The sequence below is a fragment of the Peromyscus leucopus genome, chromosome 7, assembly GCF_004664715.2.
Source record: "Peromyscus leucopus breed LL Stock chromosome 7, UCI_PerLeu_2.1, whole genome shotgun sequence".
Lineage (NCBI taxonomy): Eukaryota > Metazoa > Chordata > Mammalia > Rodentia > Cricetidae > Peromyscus > Peromyscus leucopus.
In genome coordinates this window covers 75,489,348-75,507,661 of record NC_051069.1, presented here as the reverse complement: position 1 = coordinate 75,507,661, position 18,314 = coordinate 75,489,348, and the positions used below count along the sequence as shown (strand labels likewise).

At 39.0% G+C, this 18,314-nt stretch overlaps 1 protein-coding gene across 12 annotated transcripts in view; it reads right to left on the bottom strand.

Moving 5' to 3' along the window:
* Dop1a (DOP1 leucine zipper like protein A) overlaps positions 1-18,314 on the bottom strand; it is a 101,414-nt gene that overhangs the window by 54,088 nt on the left and 29,012 nt on the right. For 11 of the 12 annotated variants that reach the window (XM_028875506.2, XM_028875509.2, XM_028875503.2 and 8 more), the window contains 4 exons: positions 12,968-13,138; positions 10,419-10,608; positions 8,627-8,725; positions 907-1,006 (listed from right to left, as the gene is read on the bottom strand). In XM_028875506.2, coding sequence (XP_028731339.1) covers positions 907-1,006; positions 8,627-8,725; positions 10,419-10,608; positions 12,968-13,138 — 560 coding nt within the window. The other variant, XM_028875510.2, reaches the window with a different exon arrangement.

Genomic DNA, 18,314 nt, shown 5'->3' with positions numbered 1-18,314 from the left:
CTTAAAACTGTTGTTCACTAAATGCTAAAATATCTCAAAAAAACGGCACTAAACACTTACCCAATTAGTAGCCCATTCAGTGTCAGCAAGAGAGACCATTTTAGATAGTTTAATAAAGGGAAACCAATTCAGTAGATGAGTCTAATAGTATCCTTCCAGAATTATCTTATTTTACCCCAAACCTTACAGTGAAATAATTGAGGATTTACAATATCTAAGGTAAGTTATCAAATGTCCTTTACTCTAGTAAGAGGTTGTGAGGACAGGCAAAACAGTTACAAAGGTTGAAGAAGACATGTATATAATGCTCTATGGTCTAAACACAGTGTCTCACACTGATGTCATCTGTGAGACAGTGGTAATTATTACTTATGGTTCCTTGATGACTTGAAAGTTTTTAGAATTTTGTTATTATTTTGTCTATTCCCTTATTCTTTTTAATATACTAACATTAAGTATAATCATAGCAATTTATAACAGGAAAGACATCTTGTAAAAGTGAATATGACTTTAAGGATTCAATTAGCCCCTTCAATTAAGAGGCTTCTGAAATTGGCTCAAAAATGTCATCATTAATAGTCCTCCTACCTGGGATTGATTGATTTTTTAGTGTGTGTATGTGTGTGTATGCTATATGAGCGCATGTGCCAGGAAAGGGCACTGGATCTCCTGGAGCTGGAGTTACAGGTGGTTCTGAGCCACCTGATGCAGGTGCTGGCAAGTAAGCCCTGGTCCTTCAGAAGAGCAGCAGATGTTCTTAACTACAGAGCCATCTTTCTGGCATGGTTTTTATTTTTTATTGTTCATTTACACATAAATATTTAGTTCTTCATACAATTTGAGAATACTTATGCACGGCAGTCTTATTTCTTTTATCAATTATAAGCATATTCATTAAATACCTACCAAGAAGCCATGCATAAAGTCTTCGGTTCAGGGACATATCCCTCCTTAGTACTACATGAAGGGCGGCTGACAAGATCCTGATCATATCTGGTCGGGTGGCCTGAAAAAGGAATTTAGTTATACTTAACAGAAGTATGCTACTGTTTTTACTCTTTAAAAAGAGGAATGCCATGAAGTTGGCTTAGAATATTAGAGTGTGTCAAGTGTTTTTATATAACATTGCTTCATCTAACCTTTCAAATACAGGAGCTATAATTTCTAATTCACATGTGAGGAAACAGGAAAGGGGAAGAAAGGTACCATGACTCAGTTTCTTTTTGGGTAGTCTCACAGAGCTTACAAGTCTGTTCTCAAACTCCCTTAGCAGCAAAGGATGGTCCTGAACTTCCACTCTGACTTTCTGTTCTTGCTTCCTGCCTCTACCTCCCAAGTCAATGTGTGTCACTATGCTCAGCTGCCCAACTACCACTTTAGTTTTATAGCTGGAACTATAACTCACTCTAGCATCACATTTAAAGCTCGCTTTAGCTCTCCATCAAGAGGAAAATCTGACACAAACAAGGATTATAAAGAGGACAAACGGCCGGGCGTTGGTGGCGCACGCCTTTAATCCCAGCACTCGGGAGGCAGAGCCAGGCGGATCTCTGTGAGTTCGAGGCCAGCCTGGGCTACCAAGTGAGCTCCAGGAAAGGCGCAAAGCTACACAGAGAAACCCTGTCTCGAAAAACCAAAAAAAAAAAAAAAATAAAGAGGACAAACAGTAGGAAGTCACAGCTGTTAGTTGTTCAAGAACATCAGTGCACTTTAAAGTGTTCGGGAAGCCTTTAGCATCAATTCAGTCCTGTTCTTGTTTTTTAGTTCTATTTGTAGTATCTCAAACATGGAAAACACCCACAAATAAACAAAATCAAATCCAAAATTGTTCTAACAAATAGCTTTAACGTTTTTCCTTCAGATTTTCCCCCCCTAGCTTTAATTTGATGTTTAAAAATGACTGACAATCCTATTTCAATCAAAAGAGGTAAAGTTAAAAGAAAAGATGGGCGACAGCAAATAAATTTGTTGTTAACATTAAGGATACATTGGGGGATTCAGTGGGTTAAAGTTCACGTCATGCAAACCTGAAGACCTGAGCTCCAGCCTAGGATTCTGAGGTGGAAGGAAAGAACTGACTCCTAACAGTTGTTCTGTATGTGCAACTGAAGCACACATAAGATAAACATCAATTTTAAAAGAACATCACTAGGTAATCACTGAAATAAAGAATCTTGGAATCTTAAAGTCCCATCCTGGAAACTGACCAATTGAAAACTACTCTGTAAAAAAGCACCTGGCAGCTATCAATTGCCAGTAGCTCCGTAACTAGGGCTGGTACTCTGTGCCCACCTCCCCGTCCATGCTGGAGCTGTGAGCTATTCCGTTTCTGGGAAAGAGGAGTCAGTTTTCTTTAAAGGAATGGCGTGGAAGGTCAACCCTGCTTCAGTGCAAGGCTACACACTCAGGAGTACACGTGTCGCACAAACTGGACTGAATGTGCTCAGTAAAAACACAAAAGATACAATGATGGTGCGTGGCGAGGGAGGGGTAGATCTGGGAGGAGTTGGAGGCATGAATATGATCAAATACATTTTCTAAAATTCTCAAAGAACTAATAAAAAAATTAAAAACAACAACAAAAAGCACCTGGGCCTCTTAAGGCCTGAAAGCACAATCAAAAATAAGATGTTTGGGTAGTACTGCAGAGCTGACCTTTCCTTAGTCACGGTGAACCCTCTCTATACAATTTTCCTGACATAGAAAGGGAGTCATCCCCAGAATTAGCAATAGCTGAGATGCTACACAGGTCATCCACAGGTGACAAATTATGCCTATTCTTTACAGATAGTGCCAGCAAACTAGAAAACTTGTCAAGTGTGGTCCCTAGGTGCTCTTCCTGGAGTCCTACAAGGTGAAAACCAGAGACATAACATACACAAAGAAAACACCGTAGCAATATCTAAATGTGTTTACTCTTTCTTCTGCTGTGTTGTCATTCCCCACTCTGGAAGAAGCGAGCTAAACAAGGTGGCACATCCCTATGAAAGGCAGTTGAGTCGAGGCATCCGCTGTACTTACAATCCTTGCATTTTTGCTGCCATGTTCTTGGAGGAAAATAGAAAGAACAGCAAAAAGGTTAAGCAGTTAATGGGATAGCTCCGTGGTAGGTGAGTTTGCAGGAGACCCTGAGTTCAATTCCAGTACACAGAAGGAAAGGCAAGAAGGAAGGAGAACTAGCCAGTTCACAGTTCTTTTAAAAGAATGTTATTGAAACCTGAGCTTGTCACTTTTCAGTTTATGACTTTTACTGTGTGTATACTGAAAATTGTATATGTAGGATGGTTGTCTTAGTTCCAGTTTAGAACTGAAAAGCTTTAAAAAAAAAAAACCAGAATATCATTTTTGCCAAACTATAGTCTTTCTTTATAACATGTTGAGTTATATCTAATATAAAATATGATCTTTTAGATTTTGACATTTAGTAGTCATTCCTCAAGCAAAGTGATATTGTCACTTAAATGAAAACAATATTCATATAATATTGACAATTCCAAAAGGAAATTAAATTGTGGAAGACTTTGTATGCTGAAGTTATACTGCTTCCAGACACTGAGCTAAAAACCTTTTCAATACCTATTTTTTTAAAGCTTCATATATACGAACTGTATTTTACATCATCTCTACCTTTCTATCCTCCCTCCAAGTCCCACCTCATCCTTCTACAACTCATAGCTTCTTTTACCTTTAGCTGTTATAAATGAATAAATATATAAATACACTTTCTGAGTTAGTGTTACATGTATGTATGCTTTGAGCGCTGACTACTCAGTACTGGAAAACTAACTGGTGGCTCATTCCTGGGAAAAACTGATTCTCCCTCTCTCAGCAGTCATTAATTGCCTGTAGCTCTTCATCTAGTGGCAGGGTCTTGTGAGATTCCCACCATTTACGTAGGCATGTTAACTGGAGTTATTACTGTTCAGGTCTTGTTTAGGCAAGCATGTTGTTGAAGTTTCATGGGTACAGCTTCCCTGCCATATTTAGAAGACACAATCTAAAAACAGATGTCCTGATTCTCAAGCTCTTATAATCCTTCCATTGCCTCTTTCATGACGTTCCATGGGCCTTAGATGTAGGGGTTATATTATATCTGTATATCTGTTAGGGCCAGGTACCCATGATCAGTTTGTTCTTTGTATTTTGACCAGTTGTGAGCTACACTTCAGGCTAGGGTGTTAAACAGGCTGTACCACTTATGCACATCCTGAAGGCTGAAGATGTTGCAGGCATATTAGATTCCAGTGACTCACCAAGCTTTACCCATGTCCAGATGTGGGTTCTGGGTTAGGACAGACTGGATCTGGCATAGGATGAACACCTGGGGTAAAGCCCAGAGGTTGGATGTTCCATGGGTGGGTTGAAGTCAGGCAGGCTGACCAGACTGAACTGGTATACAAGATGTGCAGTCTGGATTAAGCCTTGGGGTTGGGAGCAGTGCAGGGATGATGGATCAGACTGGGCCTCAACAAAGGAGGGGCAACTAGGACTAAGCCTGGAGGGTTCAGTTCCTAAATTTTTTTTACTAACAAAGTGCTATTGTTTAGGGCTGCTGAGATGGCTCTACAGGTAAAGGTGGCCACTGCCAACGCTGATAACATGAGCTCAATCCTCAGATTCTACATGAATGCTGACGAAGAAAACTGAATTCTGCAAACTGTCCTCAGACCTTCTCATCAGTGCTATGGTCTCTCTCTCTCTCTCTCTCTCTCTCTCTCTCTCTCTCTCTCTCTCTCTCTCTCTCTCTCTCTCTCTCTCACACACACACACACACACACACACACACACACACACACACACACATCATAATAAGACCAGAAACACCTGCCTCCGGGCTCCTGTTCCACTTTGGGGGACTTCAGGAGGTGGAGTCGAGCAGGTGGAGGTGGGAGAGTGGCAGCTGGACTTTGAATGCACAGCTGCTGCAGCAAGCTCCTGCTGCCATGGACTCAGCTCCTTTTGCTGCCATCCCTTTCCTGTTACAATGACTGAAATCTCTGTGAAAGAGTAAGCTAAAATAATCCTTTCCTCCTTTAAGATGTTTCACGTCAGATAAGTGATGAGAAAAAGTTATATATCTAAGTAGTAATAGCAACATATGTGATTATTTAGTTTAAAATGGTGGCAGTGGGTCTATATATGGAAAATCTGCCCAACTGAGTACACCAACATTTTCTTGTTGTGGATATCGCTCTATATAAATAAAACACTGATGGCCAGTGACCAGACAGGAAGTATAGGCGGGACAAGGAGAGAGGAGAATTGGGGAAACAGGAAGAAGAAGGGGAGTCACGGCCAGTCACCACCAGGACAAGCAACATGTAAAGACACCAGTAAGCCACAAGCCGCGTGGCAAGGTATAGATTTATGGAAATGGGTTAATTTAGGCCGGGCGGTGGTGGCGCACGCCTTTAATCCCAACACTCGGGAGGCAGAGCCAGGCGGATCTCTGTGAGTTCGAGGCCAGCCTGGTCTCCAAAGCGAGTTCCAGGAAAGGTGCAAAGCTACACAGAGAAACCCTGTCTCGAAAAACCAAAAAAAAAAAAAAAAAAAAAGAAATGGGTTAATTTAAGATATAAGAGCAGTTAGCAAGAAGTCTGCCATGGCCATACAGTTTATAAGTAATATAAGCGTCTGAGTGATTATTTTATACGTGGATTGTGGGACTGCGGGGCTTGGTGGAACCTGGAGAGAAGCCCTCCAGCAACATTTTCTAAATAACCAAACTTGATGATGCAAAATCACACGAGTAAAAGCTTCAATAGAAGCACCAGCTGGACTAGCAGATTATAACAGAACAGAATACTAAAGGTTGGTTTATGTTTACATATTGCAATGAACTGTTCAACAGTAGATCTAACTTTGGGACAGTATCAAAGAGTGTATATTTAGTAACAGAAAATATTAAAGATTCCTTGATTTTCCAACTGCATATCAATGTGAGAGGTTTTTTTTTTTTTTTATACACACCAACTAAAAGTAGCAGGTATGGCTTTCAGTTTTGTGTTTTTAGGTCAGTTATTAAAGAGATTGAGAAAAAGTATGAAACTCTGCTTCTCACTTTTATAAATGTTATTCATGCTGGTAAGATAACTCAACATTTTCAAATAAATCAGTAGACTTTTAAAAATTATATGACAAAATGGATAGCACTAACTTATATTAAAAAAAAAATGTTGAGGTCCTCAATATTTTTAAGCATGCAATAGCACCCTGCAACCAAAAGTTTGAGAACTCCCATGCTATCTCCTTACTAGCCGACACGTAGAGGATAGTCCCACAATCTTGGAAGCACCAATGTCTCACCATCTTACCTGAGGAGAAAACTCAACTAGGAAAGAACGGAAGAAATGGTAAAGGCTATAAAAACTTCAGTTTCAGGAGCAATGTTTCAGAAATCTACTGTACCATGGTAACCATAGTTAAAATGTGTTGTACTGAAAGTTAAAAAAGTATTCTCACTGCAGAAAATAAGTATGTGAAGTAATATATGAGTTAGCTTAATTCAGCCATGCCAAAATGTTTCTCTCTCCTTCTCTCTATACATAGATTTGAAAGCATCATGTAAAAATAAAAACCCACAATTTTTGTCAACTACTAGTAAATAAAAAGTCCACATAGTTCGATGGTACAGATTTAACTCAGGGCCTGATGCATTTACCACTGAGCTATTCCCCAGATAAGAAGCCATTTTGTTTTCTTTTTCTTTTTAGACACAAAGTCTATTGAATTAGCTTCCTCAATGCCGTAACTACAGACATGTGCCACCAACACCAAATGCATGGCTAAGAAGCCATTCTTAAATATTACTGACATCAACACATATTTTGCAATATGTAAAAGATCACTATAATCTGAACTAACATTTAATAGTAGATACTCAGGTCAGCTTTACCTGAAATAAGTTAAAGAAGTCTACCAGTCCATCCACAGCATAACAGCAATCATGTTTTTGAGGTAGATAGTGAAGGCTCTGTTAAGTTACAATTAAAATCAATACTTGCTAAGAACGTATTACATACAAATAATGAAAAAGGTCAAGTGGGGAGTAAAGCTGACTACAGCAGCCTCGGAGCCTTATCTAACAAGGCACAGCAATGGAGGATTAGAACTGCAACAGCAGCAGAGAGGTGGGCACCGAAAGACTACTTAACACAACACTGCTTTCCTGAAACAGCATCGGAGGGCAGGTAGAATTTTGACTGGCAGGACTAGAGAGAAAGCAGAGTAGGAAAGTATGGGGAAGGTTTAGTTTTAATCACTGATCTAGTGATATTACAAATTACAAATCAATTTAAGCCTAAAACTTAATTCCTGGATGCTGTGGAGGAACTTCACAGTGGAGGGATTCTTAATATGGAACATTTCAACAGGAAGAAAGATCAAAATCAAAGGTCACTGATGCTCTTCCTATGTGTACATATTTAGGCTGTTACCCACATTTCTTTGTCTCATTTTCTGTTTTCTTTTATAAGACTTTGAAAAAGTTCCTATGTTATGGTCCATTTGGCCACCCCTAAGCTACAGCTTTGGCAAGCTCAGTCTACACTCAATTTTCCCAATAGGGAAAAATGTGAAAATCCAGAAGGCAGAAAAAAGGCCCATGGTTAAAAGTGAGAGTCTCAAAATAGAAACTAGAAGTAGTTTATATCTCAACCACTGATAATGTACTCAATGAACTATAAAAACTTCAATTATTATTTATTCAAATTAAATGAAGTAATAAGTGAGTAAAGTAGTTAACAAAACTCAGCCAGTTATAACGAGAAACTGCTGAGCTCTCTCTGAACTAGCAGCCATTATGAAAACACCAAAGTCCATCCTATTTTAGAAATAAAATTTCTTTTATTTTTTTGAGACAGGATTTCATTATGTAGCTCTGACTGTCCTGGAATTCATTATGTAAACCAGACTTTCCTGGAACTCACAGAGATTCACCTGCCTCTCCCTCCTGAGTGCTGAGATTAAAGGCATGTGCTACTACACCTGGTATAAATTTAATTTTCAAAGCAGAAAATCTCTGCATCTTACTACTTATGCATTTGGTTCCACCATTCTGAATGCATATGTTCTGGTGTTTCAAGTCTCATTTTTCATTCAACTTTAGTATTTTAAAAGACTGACATCATTTTGTTTAAATTAAGGATATTGATTAAATTAAATCTCAGTAATGAAACTCTTTATTTAGGATTTGTTAAGTCATTTGCTTGTATCTGTAGTGAAATCTGTAGTGAAATCTGTAGCGAATGGCCCAGGCACTAAATATTTGGTTCTCAAACATTGGCTAACTCCCCTAATGTTCTGGTATGTATGGTGGAGTCACCAAAGCAAGATAAGATAACATCAGACAGATGTTAGCTGTGTTGAAGGCCTTGGCCTCAAGACTGCTTATTTAGTGTTAGCAATGAGCACTTCCTGCTTTTTAAAGTTTAGAAAATTTTTGAAACGTATAAAATAATCTGCTTCAGTTACTATATTCTTATTAAACAGTTTAGTATTTTTCTTTAAAATACTCACAATTTCTACTTCATTGAGAAAGAATTTGTTTTGTATATACTTATGAAGAATACAGATCTATGATTCTCAAAGAATATCTTTGTTGACAACAGTAGCATTAAAGTTTTACCTGACTCATATGGAATGGAAAACAGAAGAGGATGAGGTCCAGTGTGCTTCTCTGTACAAGTACACTTGAGTCTTGCACTGAAGTACTTACTGCTTCTACCTGAAATAAGAAAGCTTTTAGCATGCTTGGAAATGGTTGCCACAGTTACTTTTCATTTATCTAAGAAAGAGAAAATATATCTGTGCTAATCAGAGAGCGCTACAACATACAAATGTTAATGTCAATTTCAATGACTTTTTACCTCGTGTCCCATTACACGTCTGCATAGCATGTTTGTGCAAATGTTGCACAGCAGCTTTATCATGCTTGTCCCAAGTGGGACACAAGTCAAATGTTCACTGACTGATGGAGTAATCACACTGCAGTACTATCAACAAGAGAATATGGAGCAACATAAGCAACAAACAAAAAACACACAGAAGATGAACTAATCTCAACTGTGTTATAAATTGTGAATAAATTACACTCACAGGCCATAAGTAGTATGACTCAACTTACATAAACAGTCTGGATGGGGTGAAACTAAAACCAAAAAACAGACCAACATTTTCAAGGATCTGAAAACAGAAAAGGGGTGGATACAAAGGGTGTAGCGCTTTTGGGGGTGATACAATTTTCTTAGTCTTTATAGCAGTGGTTAGGAGACTATATGTATGAGTAATTTTAGTGAATGCAAGTAATACTTGACTAAATCGAATTATGGTAGTTTGAATGTAACTGGCAGCCATAATCTCATAGGGAGTGGTTCTATTTGGAGGTATGGCTTTGTTGGAGTGGATATGGCCTTGTTGGAGGCTTTGAGGTTTCCTATGCTCAGGATACTGCCCAGTGTCTCATTTGACTTCCTGCTCCCTGCAAGATGTAGGACTCTCAGCTACTCCTCCAGCACCATGTTTGGCTGCATGTCACCATGCTCTATGCCATGATGATAAAGGATTGAACCTCTGAAACTGTAAGTGAGCCCCCTAAATTAAATGTCTTCCTTATAAGAATTGCTGTGTTGTTGGGCTGTGGTGGTCCATGCCTTTAATCCCAGCACTTGGGAGACAGAGGCAGGTGGATCTCTGTGAATTCAAGACCAGCCTGGTTTACAGAGTAAGTTTCAGGAAAGTTAGGGCTACAAGAGAAACCCTGTCTTGAAAAACAAACAAAAGAGTTGCTATGGTCATAGTGTCTCTTTACAGCAATAGAAACACTAGACACTAAACAAAGTTGTACATTGAATATCAGTCATATCATTACATGGGAAATAAGATTAATCAAAAAACATTTAAGAACTTTTGAAAATAAATCCTCCCCCCATTTTAAGACTACAACATCCTATAAAGATTTCCTTCTGTTACCAATCTTGGAAAGTAAGAATGTCAGCACACAGTCAGTATGTATTCTCTTTTTCACAGTTTGCTTTGGTTTACATCCTCTTTCTCAAACTTTATGCAGAATTCAGCTACATCATTTTGTCTAAAATTCATCTTTCTTATAAAGAAAAGTAAGACTGAAAGTTCACTTTGGGATATTATAATAAATGTAGCTATGGTAACAATGATCTATTAGTAAGCAAGATGGGAATAATAAAAATCATGAATTTGCTTGAATAAAAGGCATAAGTAATATCCCTTACATGAAAAATTAATCTTTTAAAATATCAACAAATATTCAGTATTTTGGCTGTTAGTTTTCTTTGATGAAAAATGTTGAGCTCCATGAAAACAAGAATGTTGCCTATGGCATGATCCTCAGAACAGTCTGTAATGCCTGGCTCTAGAGAAACACTTGTGACGTGACAACCTACCATGAGCTCGATGTCACTGCCAATTATATACAGTTGATCTTCCATTGAAAGCTTCCTGTTCAGATGGGCCAGAACATATGTGATTCCGGGCAAGCGCACAGCAGGACTGGTGAGCAGACTGCCCCAGAGGGCACTGTAGAATGCCGACTGCTCTACAGCAGCAGCAACCTTTTCTAGCAATGTGTTTGTTCTGGGGTACACAACAGAAGGGTGTAAGAATGAAACGTTCAGTGTCAGATAAAAGCAATCATTATTCTCTTTCAAAACAAATGACAGCATCCACAGCACAGTCATGTGCTCCCCTCTGGAAACAAGTGAGCTACTCTGGAAGAACACACTTCGTAAGTCAGAGGAGGGGGTGCAAGTCATGATTCCACTGTGTATTAGCTGGATAAAGCTAATCATTTCAATTCAGTCTCCATCTGTAAGATGTAGAGAACAGCATTGCAGCACCTGTCTACTTCAGCAGGTTGTTAAGTTACTATAAGCAATAAAGCCACATATATAAAATTAGTTAATCAATCTTGGCATACCTATGCTGACTTCCTACAAAACCTAAAAAGACATTTCCTAATGCCTCTTTCTTTTTGCAAATACAATATAGTGTTCACAATAATATAAGTGAATTAGACATATGACAAAAATTAAACCAAGGACATTAGTAATTGACTTGCTTTAAACAAAATAATTCAATATATAGAAGTCTATTGCATTATAGTAGAGTCAGATGACTCTGGTTGGTGATTTAATAGTAACATTAATCTCTGGCTTCAATGTATCCATGCATTAAAATAACACATATTTATAAACCCTTTTATAGTACTCATGTGGAATACTTAGCAAAACATAAATCATAGGACACTATAATCAGAAAGAGGGTTAATTTTCTTTTTAATTTTAATTTAGTAGAGTTAAATGGCACCGATTCTGTACTTCCCTTAAGAGAATAATTTAAAACTTACTTCTAAACTAAATGAACTACTTTCATTTTATACTTCAAGAAATATATAACCTATAGAAAAGAAAAGCAGACTTCCATCCTGGAAGCCACATGAAGGTAGGAGAGAGCCAACTGCACAACTGTCCCCTGACCTCCGTATGCACCAGGCACACAGACATATGATAATAATAATGACAGCAGAGAGAATTCTTAAAAGCAAATGAAGCTATTAAGTTTTGACCACATTTTATTTTCTTTTCAATGTAGCCTATAAGGAATATCCAGTATTTTCAGGATTAGATTCTTACGGTATTGTTGAAATACACTAGAGCAGTCAGTGTACTTGATTAAATTATTTAAGTTTCAACCTAAACTTAGGATTTCCTATTTTTGCCACCTAAACTCAGTTTCTTTCTTTCTCACTTTTTCTGGTAATGACACAAGGGCATCATGCACTGTCTGTAGCTATTAGCTCTTAAAAACAATAGGCTCGCTGGACGGTGGTGGCATAGCGCACACACCTTTAATCCCAGCACTTGGAGGCAGACGTAGGTGGATCTCTGAGTTTGAGGCCAGCCTGGTCTACAGAGTGAGTCCCAGGACAACTAAGGCTACACAGAGAAACGCTGTCTCAAAAAACCAAAAACCAAACCAACCAAATAAAAAGAAAACAAACCCAAAAACAATAAGCTCCAAAACAGAACGGATCCTTTTCTTTAAGGTAAGTATGGAGTATCACGGCAACAGCCAGTGAGAAGCAGTGTACTGGTGCTAGGCTATTTTCTCCCGTTAGCAGTTTAAACAAGGCTGGTATATGGCCCCACTTCATACTCTTCACTATTTGTTAATCTACTTGTTGTATCATTATTTTAAATTATGGGTCATAATTTTTGAGTGACTTACATGTGCAAAGCACTGGACTGTTTTCATTACTACAGTAACACAGAGACAGGTATTATGCTTCATTTACAGATGAGGAAATGGAACACAATAAGAAAATATTAAAAAGTGTTCCTAAGATCAAATGAGATACTTTATAACAATTTTTATTGCTATTGAGATCTTATTTTATATGTATGACTGTTTCACCTGAATGTGTATCTGTGTACCATTATGCCTGCCTAGTGCCTGTGGAAGCTAGAAAATGATGCCAAATCTCCTGAAACGAGTTTCAGATGAATGTGAACCTCCAAGTGGGTGCTGGAACTTGAACCTAGGTTCTGGAAGAGCAGCAAGTGCTCTTAAACCCTGAGCCATCTCTCTAGCTCCAATAATTTTTTTCTTAATTTTTATTTTTTATGTGTGTATGCTTTGCCTGCATGGATGCACACTATATGAATGCTTGGTACCCAGGGAGTCCAGAAGAGAGCATCAGAGTCTATAGAACAGGAGTTATAGTTTCCTGCTAGGAATCCAACCCAAGCCCTGTGCAAGAGTAGCCAGTGCTCTCAACTGCTGAGCCATCTCTCCAGGCCCATGCTATTGAAATCTTAATGTGTTATGTTGATGCATCAATAAAAATTAATTTTGTGATGCTATAACACAGCTAAGGAGGGTTGCTGACTAATCCATGATTTGTAGTATCAAGGTGGACCAAATATAGTGTTACCTCTCATAATACTCTGATCCTTCTTCTAAGCCAGGAAGAATACCAGTCAGCAATCCCTGGAGGCCAGGTTTCAGAGTTTTTCCCAAAGGCAGGTAATATATCTCATACAAGCTGAGCAGTGCTGGTTTCACAGACATAGCAGCATTGGCAAGTAGAGGAAACAACCCAGAACTGTCAAAAAGTAAAATATGTAAATTAGTACCAACATTAATTCATATGCAATTACACTATATCTTTTATTTTTGATGAAACACACTACGGCAAATAATTAGAATAGTCTATTAATGAATTCTACATTAATTAAACTAAACCAGTTCTCTCACCTATGAGTTTCATACACATAAACCCTGCAGCTTTCTCCCTGTTTCAGTCTTTATCTTCTACATCCCCAAACAAGTATTCTCATTTTTCCAGAACCTTGCCCTTTCTCCTCTGCAACTAGCATTTTAAAATATGGCATCCTTGTTATTGACTGGCCAAAAGTCTCGGAGTGATGTTTCCCCCGCTATAAAAAATGTCTTCTCCAAGCACCAGTGCTTGGTGGTGCACACTTTTAATCCCTGCACTCAGGAAGCAGAGGTAGGTGGATCTCTGTGAGTTCAAGGCTAGCCTGGTCTACAGAGTGAATTCCAGGACAGACAGTGCCATGTAGAGATTCTGTCTTTAAAAAAAAAATCTCCTCTAACCATTAACTACTACTGGCCATGTTCTCTTCAGTTTTCCCTTCTAGATAATCCCTGAGTAAATTCTTCCTCTATCTGTGTAAATACCTAGCAGAGACTGCCGTATCTTTATCACCTTGTCTTTTTTCTTTCCTTTCCCTCTCTTCCCTCCTCCTGCCCCCCCCAATCCATCACCTCACCCCTTATTCCCTTCTCTGAAAAGGTAAGGCCTCCCATGGGGAGTCAGCAAAGCCTGTTACATTCAGTTGAGGCAGGTCCAAGACCCTCCCTCTGCATCAAGGCCCACCATAAGTAATGGGCTCCAAAAAGGCCAGCTCATTCACCAGGGATGGATCGTGATCCTACTGCCAGGGGGCCCCTTAAGCAGACTAAGCTATACAACTGTCTTGCTTATGCAGAGGGCCTAGTCCAGTTCTGTGGAGGCTCCACAGCTGTTGGTCTAAAGTTAGTCTAGCTTGGTTTGGCTGTCTCTGTAGGTTTCCCCGTCATGATCTTGATGCCCCTTGCTCATAGAATCCCTTTTCCCTCTCTTTGGACTCCTGGAGCTTGGCCCGGTGCTTGGCTGTGGATCTCTGCATCTGCTTCCATCAGTTACTGAATGAAGGCTCTATGATGACAGTTAGGGTATTCACTAATCTGATTACCAGGATAAGCCAGCTCAGGCACCCTTTCCATTATTGTTAATAGTCTAAGTTGGGGTCATCTTTATGGATTCCTGGGAACTTCCCTAGCACCAGGTTTCTCCCTATCACTATGATGTCTTCCTCTATCATAGTATATCTTTCCTTGCTCTCCTACTGTTCCTGTTCCAGCTTGACCATCCCATTCCCTTATGCTCTCATCCCCCATCCCCTACCCTTTATTGCCACCCCCCCCCTCGCAGTGTACTCATTGAGATCTCATCTGTTTCTCCTTCCCAGGGCGATCTATGCATCCCTTGTTAGCTAGCTTCTCCGGAGCTGTGGGTTGTATCTGGATATCCTTTGCTTTACATCTAGTATCTACTTATGAGTGAGTACATAACATACTTTCTGAGTCTGGGTTACCTCACTTAGGATGATATTTTCTAGTTCTATCCATTTGCCTGCAAATTTCATGATGTCATTGTTTTTTACTGCTGAGTAGTACTCTCATTGTGTATATGTACCACATTTTCTTTATCCATTCTTTGGTTGGGGGGCAACTAGTTGTTTCCAGGTTCTGGCTATTACAAATAATAGTGCTATGAACATAGTTGAACATGTGTCCTTGTGGTATGATTGAACATTCCTTGGGTATATGCCCAAGAATGGTATAGCTGGGTCTTGAGGTAGATTGATTCCCAATTTTCTGAGAAACTGCTATATTGATTTCCAAAGTGGCTGTAAGACTTTGCACTCCCACCAACAGTGGAGGAATGTTCACCTTGCTCCACATTCTCTCCAACATAAACTGTCATCAGTGTTTTTGATCTTAGCCATTCTGACAGGTGTAAGATGTTATCTCAGAGCTGTTTCGATTTGCATTTCCCTGATGACTAAGGATGTTGAGCAATTCCTTAAACGTCTTTTGGCTTTTTGAGATTTTTCTGTTGAGAATTCTGTTTAGCTCTGTAGCTCATTTTTTAATTGGGTTGTTCAGTATTTTGATGTCTAGTTTCTTGAATTCTTTATATATTTTGGAGATAACCCTCTGTCAGATGTGGGGTTGGTGAAGATCTGTAGTGGGTAGCTGTTCCAGCTTTGACCTTGAAACACTGCCCCTAGAGTGACAGCAGGTAAATGCCATACCTGCCTATGACCTGTCCCTGGGGGGGTGGCTGAGTAGGAGCCCCTTAAGACTTGAGGTGCGCACATGTTTGGTCCTTCTGGATACCTTGTGGTCCTGGAAGTTGGATGGGACATAAAGCCAAAGTTCTCTGCTGGATGGTACCTCATCTCTTCCAGATCCTGTAACCAACCTTACTATTGGCTGTAAGTTATCCCAGAAATAAACCTCTTTTGATTACCAGATAAATTACGTGTAATTGCCTTGTTAATTACAGTAATAGTTAATTACAGAAATAAAGATCTTTTCTCATTCTGTATGCTGTCATTTTGTTTTATTTACTGTGTCCTTTGCCTTACAGAAGCTTCTCAGTTTCAAGAGGTCCCATTTAACTTATTGTTGCTCTCAGTGTATGTGCTACTGGTATTATATTAAGAAGTAGTCTCCTATGCCAATGCACTCAAGGTTACTTCCTACTTGCTCTTCTGTCAGGTTCAGTGTAACTGGATTTATGTTGAGGTCTTTGATCCACTTGGACTTGAGTTTTGTGCAGGGTGATAGATATCGATCTATTTACATTCTTCTACATGTTGACATCCAGTTGTGCCAGCACCATTTGGTGAAGATGCTTTCTTTTTTCCATTGACAGTTTTGGCTTCTTTGTCAAAAATCAGGTGTTCATAGGTGTGCAGATCAATTGTTAGGGTCTTCAATTCGATTCCATGGGTCCACGTGTTGGTTTTTATGTGTTTATTACTATTGCTCTGTAGTAGGGTTTGAGGTCAGGGATGGTCATCACCTTGTCTTGACAGGTAGAATTCAAAACTGTCCTGAAGCTACTACTTTCAGTCGAAACCGCTCATGGACTTCCTGCTGCCAACACGGTTTGAACAGTTTTCAGATGTGGCTACCGCACATGCTGTACAGTCCGTGTGCACTCACCCTCTTCGTTCCTGCACTGCCGACTCAGCCGTTCTGAAGCGCTCCCTGCTGGTTCCTTTGAGAACCTTCCATGCTTTCTATAGGGTCCCGGTCTTTGTCCATCACAAAGACACAATCCCTACTCTCTTACTTATATCCTTACATACACCGGAGGGTCCTTAAACATTCAGCTCTCAGTTTATGTCAGTTCCTCAATGAAACTTACCTGCTAATTAGACTAGGATAGCACCCTTATTTGATTTTCCTAACTCACTAGAGTATTTATCACTAGATCTGAACTATTTGTGAGTATCAGGAATAAGAGATCAGAACTGCCAGTATTTCTGTATTTAAGTCCCTTGCATCATGCTCTGCACTCAGGTAATGATTTGAAGATAAATAAAGACTCTCAATCACTCCTAGTTTTACATGGGAAGTAGAAGTCATATTCAACTGACCAGTTTTCTGCCTGCAATTTTAGGAACAGTGTGACCTGAAGATACAGTCATACTCTCTTTGTGCAATTGCCTTCTATGTGCCTGGGGTTGTATCCTGCCTTTGTTATGGGCTAGCCTTACTGACAATTCTATCTCCTCAATTTCTGTCTTTCTCTGCTGACATCTTTGCTTCTAACCCAAAGTACTCAAATACTCCTCCATGACTCTAAGAAAGATAAACAGACTGCAACAACCGAACCTCAAAATCCCAACTTTAACCAGCTCTTAGCTTGAAGCCATCATTCTGTATCAATGTTTAAGAGTATGGAGTGAACATACTTGATTATCGTGTTATAACCAAATATATGTGTGTATATATTTATTCCTTCCTCCCTCCCTCCCTATCTATCTATCTATCTACTTATCTACCTACTACACATATACATATATGACCTCCTTTTTATATTTTACCATCTCCCCCATACTCTCCAACTGTGATCCTTCTACATGTGATATGATGTAAATTTTGTGATATATAAACTATGGCTATCATTTATAGTTTCTAGTTCTCCCTTTCACAGTCCTTATTACTTACTAAGTAACTACAGCAAAAGAGTACCTTTTTAAAAAAAAAAAAACACAGAAAATAAAATAGAAAAAATTTGGTCTTCTTTCTCTAGTGTAAAGCAATGAAGATGAAGGACAGTCTTGTTTTGTTATGGTATTTTAGGATTCAGAAATCTGTTTCTCTTTTTTATCCCAAAGCTAGTCATAAAAACTAGACTTTCTTTTTTCAAAGGTAGATCACAGAAACGAAGGTGGTCTGACAGACCGTGCTGGCTTCCCTATTCAGTGTGTCAGCAATTAGCACTAGAGCACACTATTTTTTGTCTAATCATTTATCTATAGGGTTGTTCATGCTTTAATCTTGCCTGTGTAAGTATCCATACAAACCTCAAAGGATAGAGGGTTCATAGTTTCTGAACAGTGACTATGTAGAGGCATGCAGGAAGGTAATCAGAAACTCATCCACATCCTGGGAGACTGTGTACCTTAGCTCCAAATAAGGAAGGGAAACTCCTGTGCTAAGGACCTTCATTTTGCTGTGTATCTCTGTCCTTTAAAATACCTTTCATGATAATCAATGAATATGTTTCTCTGAAGTCTATGAGTTACTCTAGCAAATTAACTGAACCTAAAGAGGGAGTTTTATAGATGACAACTTGCAAATAGTTGGTTACAAGCTCTGGAGGCCTGGACTTGTTCCTGGTGTTAGAATAGGAAGCAGTCTCACTGGGTCCTCAACCTATGAGATCTAGGAAGACAGTGTAAGAACTAAGCTGGACTAGAGGATACTCAGTTGAAGTCCTCTGAAGAGCTTGTTTGCTTGCCAAAGGAGAAGAATCCCCACATAATTAAGAATCACACAGATGATCTATGTTGTGAATTGGATAATCTTTGTTTGTTTGTTTTTAACCTGGTAAATGAAATCTTAGAAGCCTTATGACATCATTTGTTTAATGTATTTTAAAAGGATCATTCTAATTCTGTGTGAAGAAC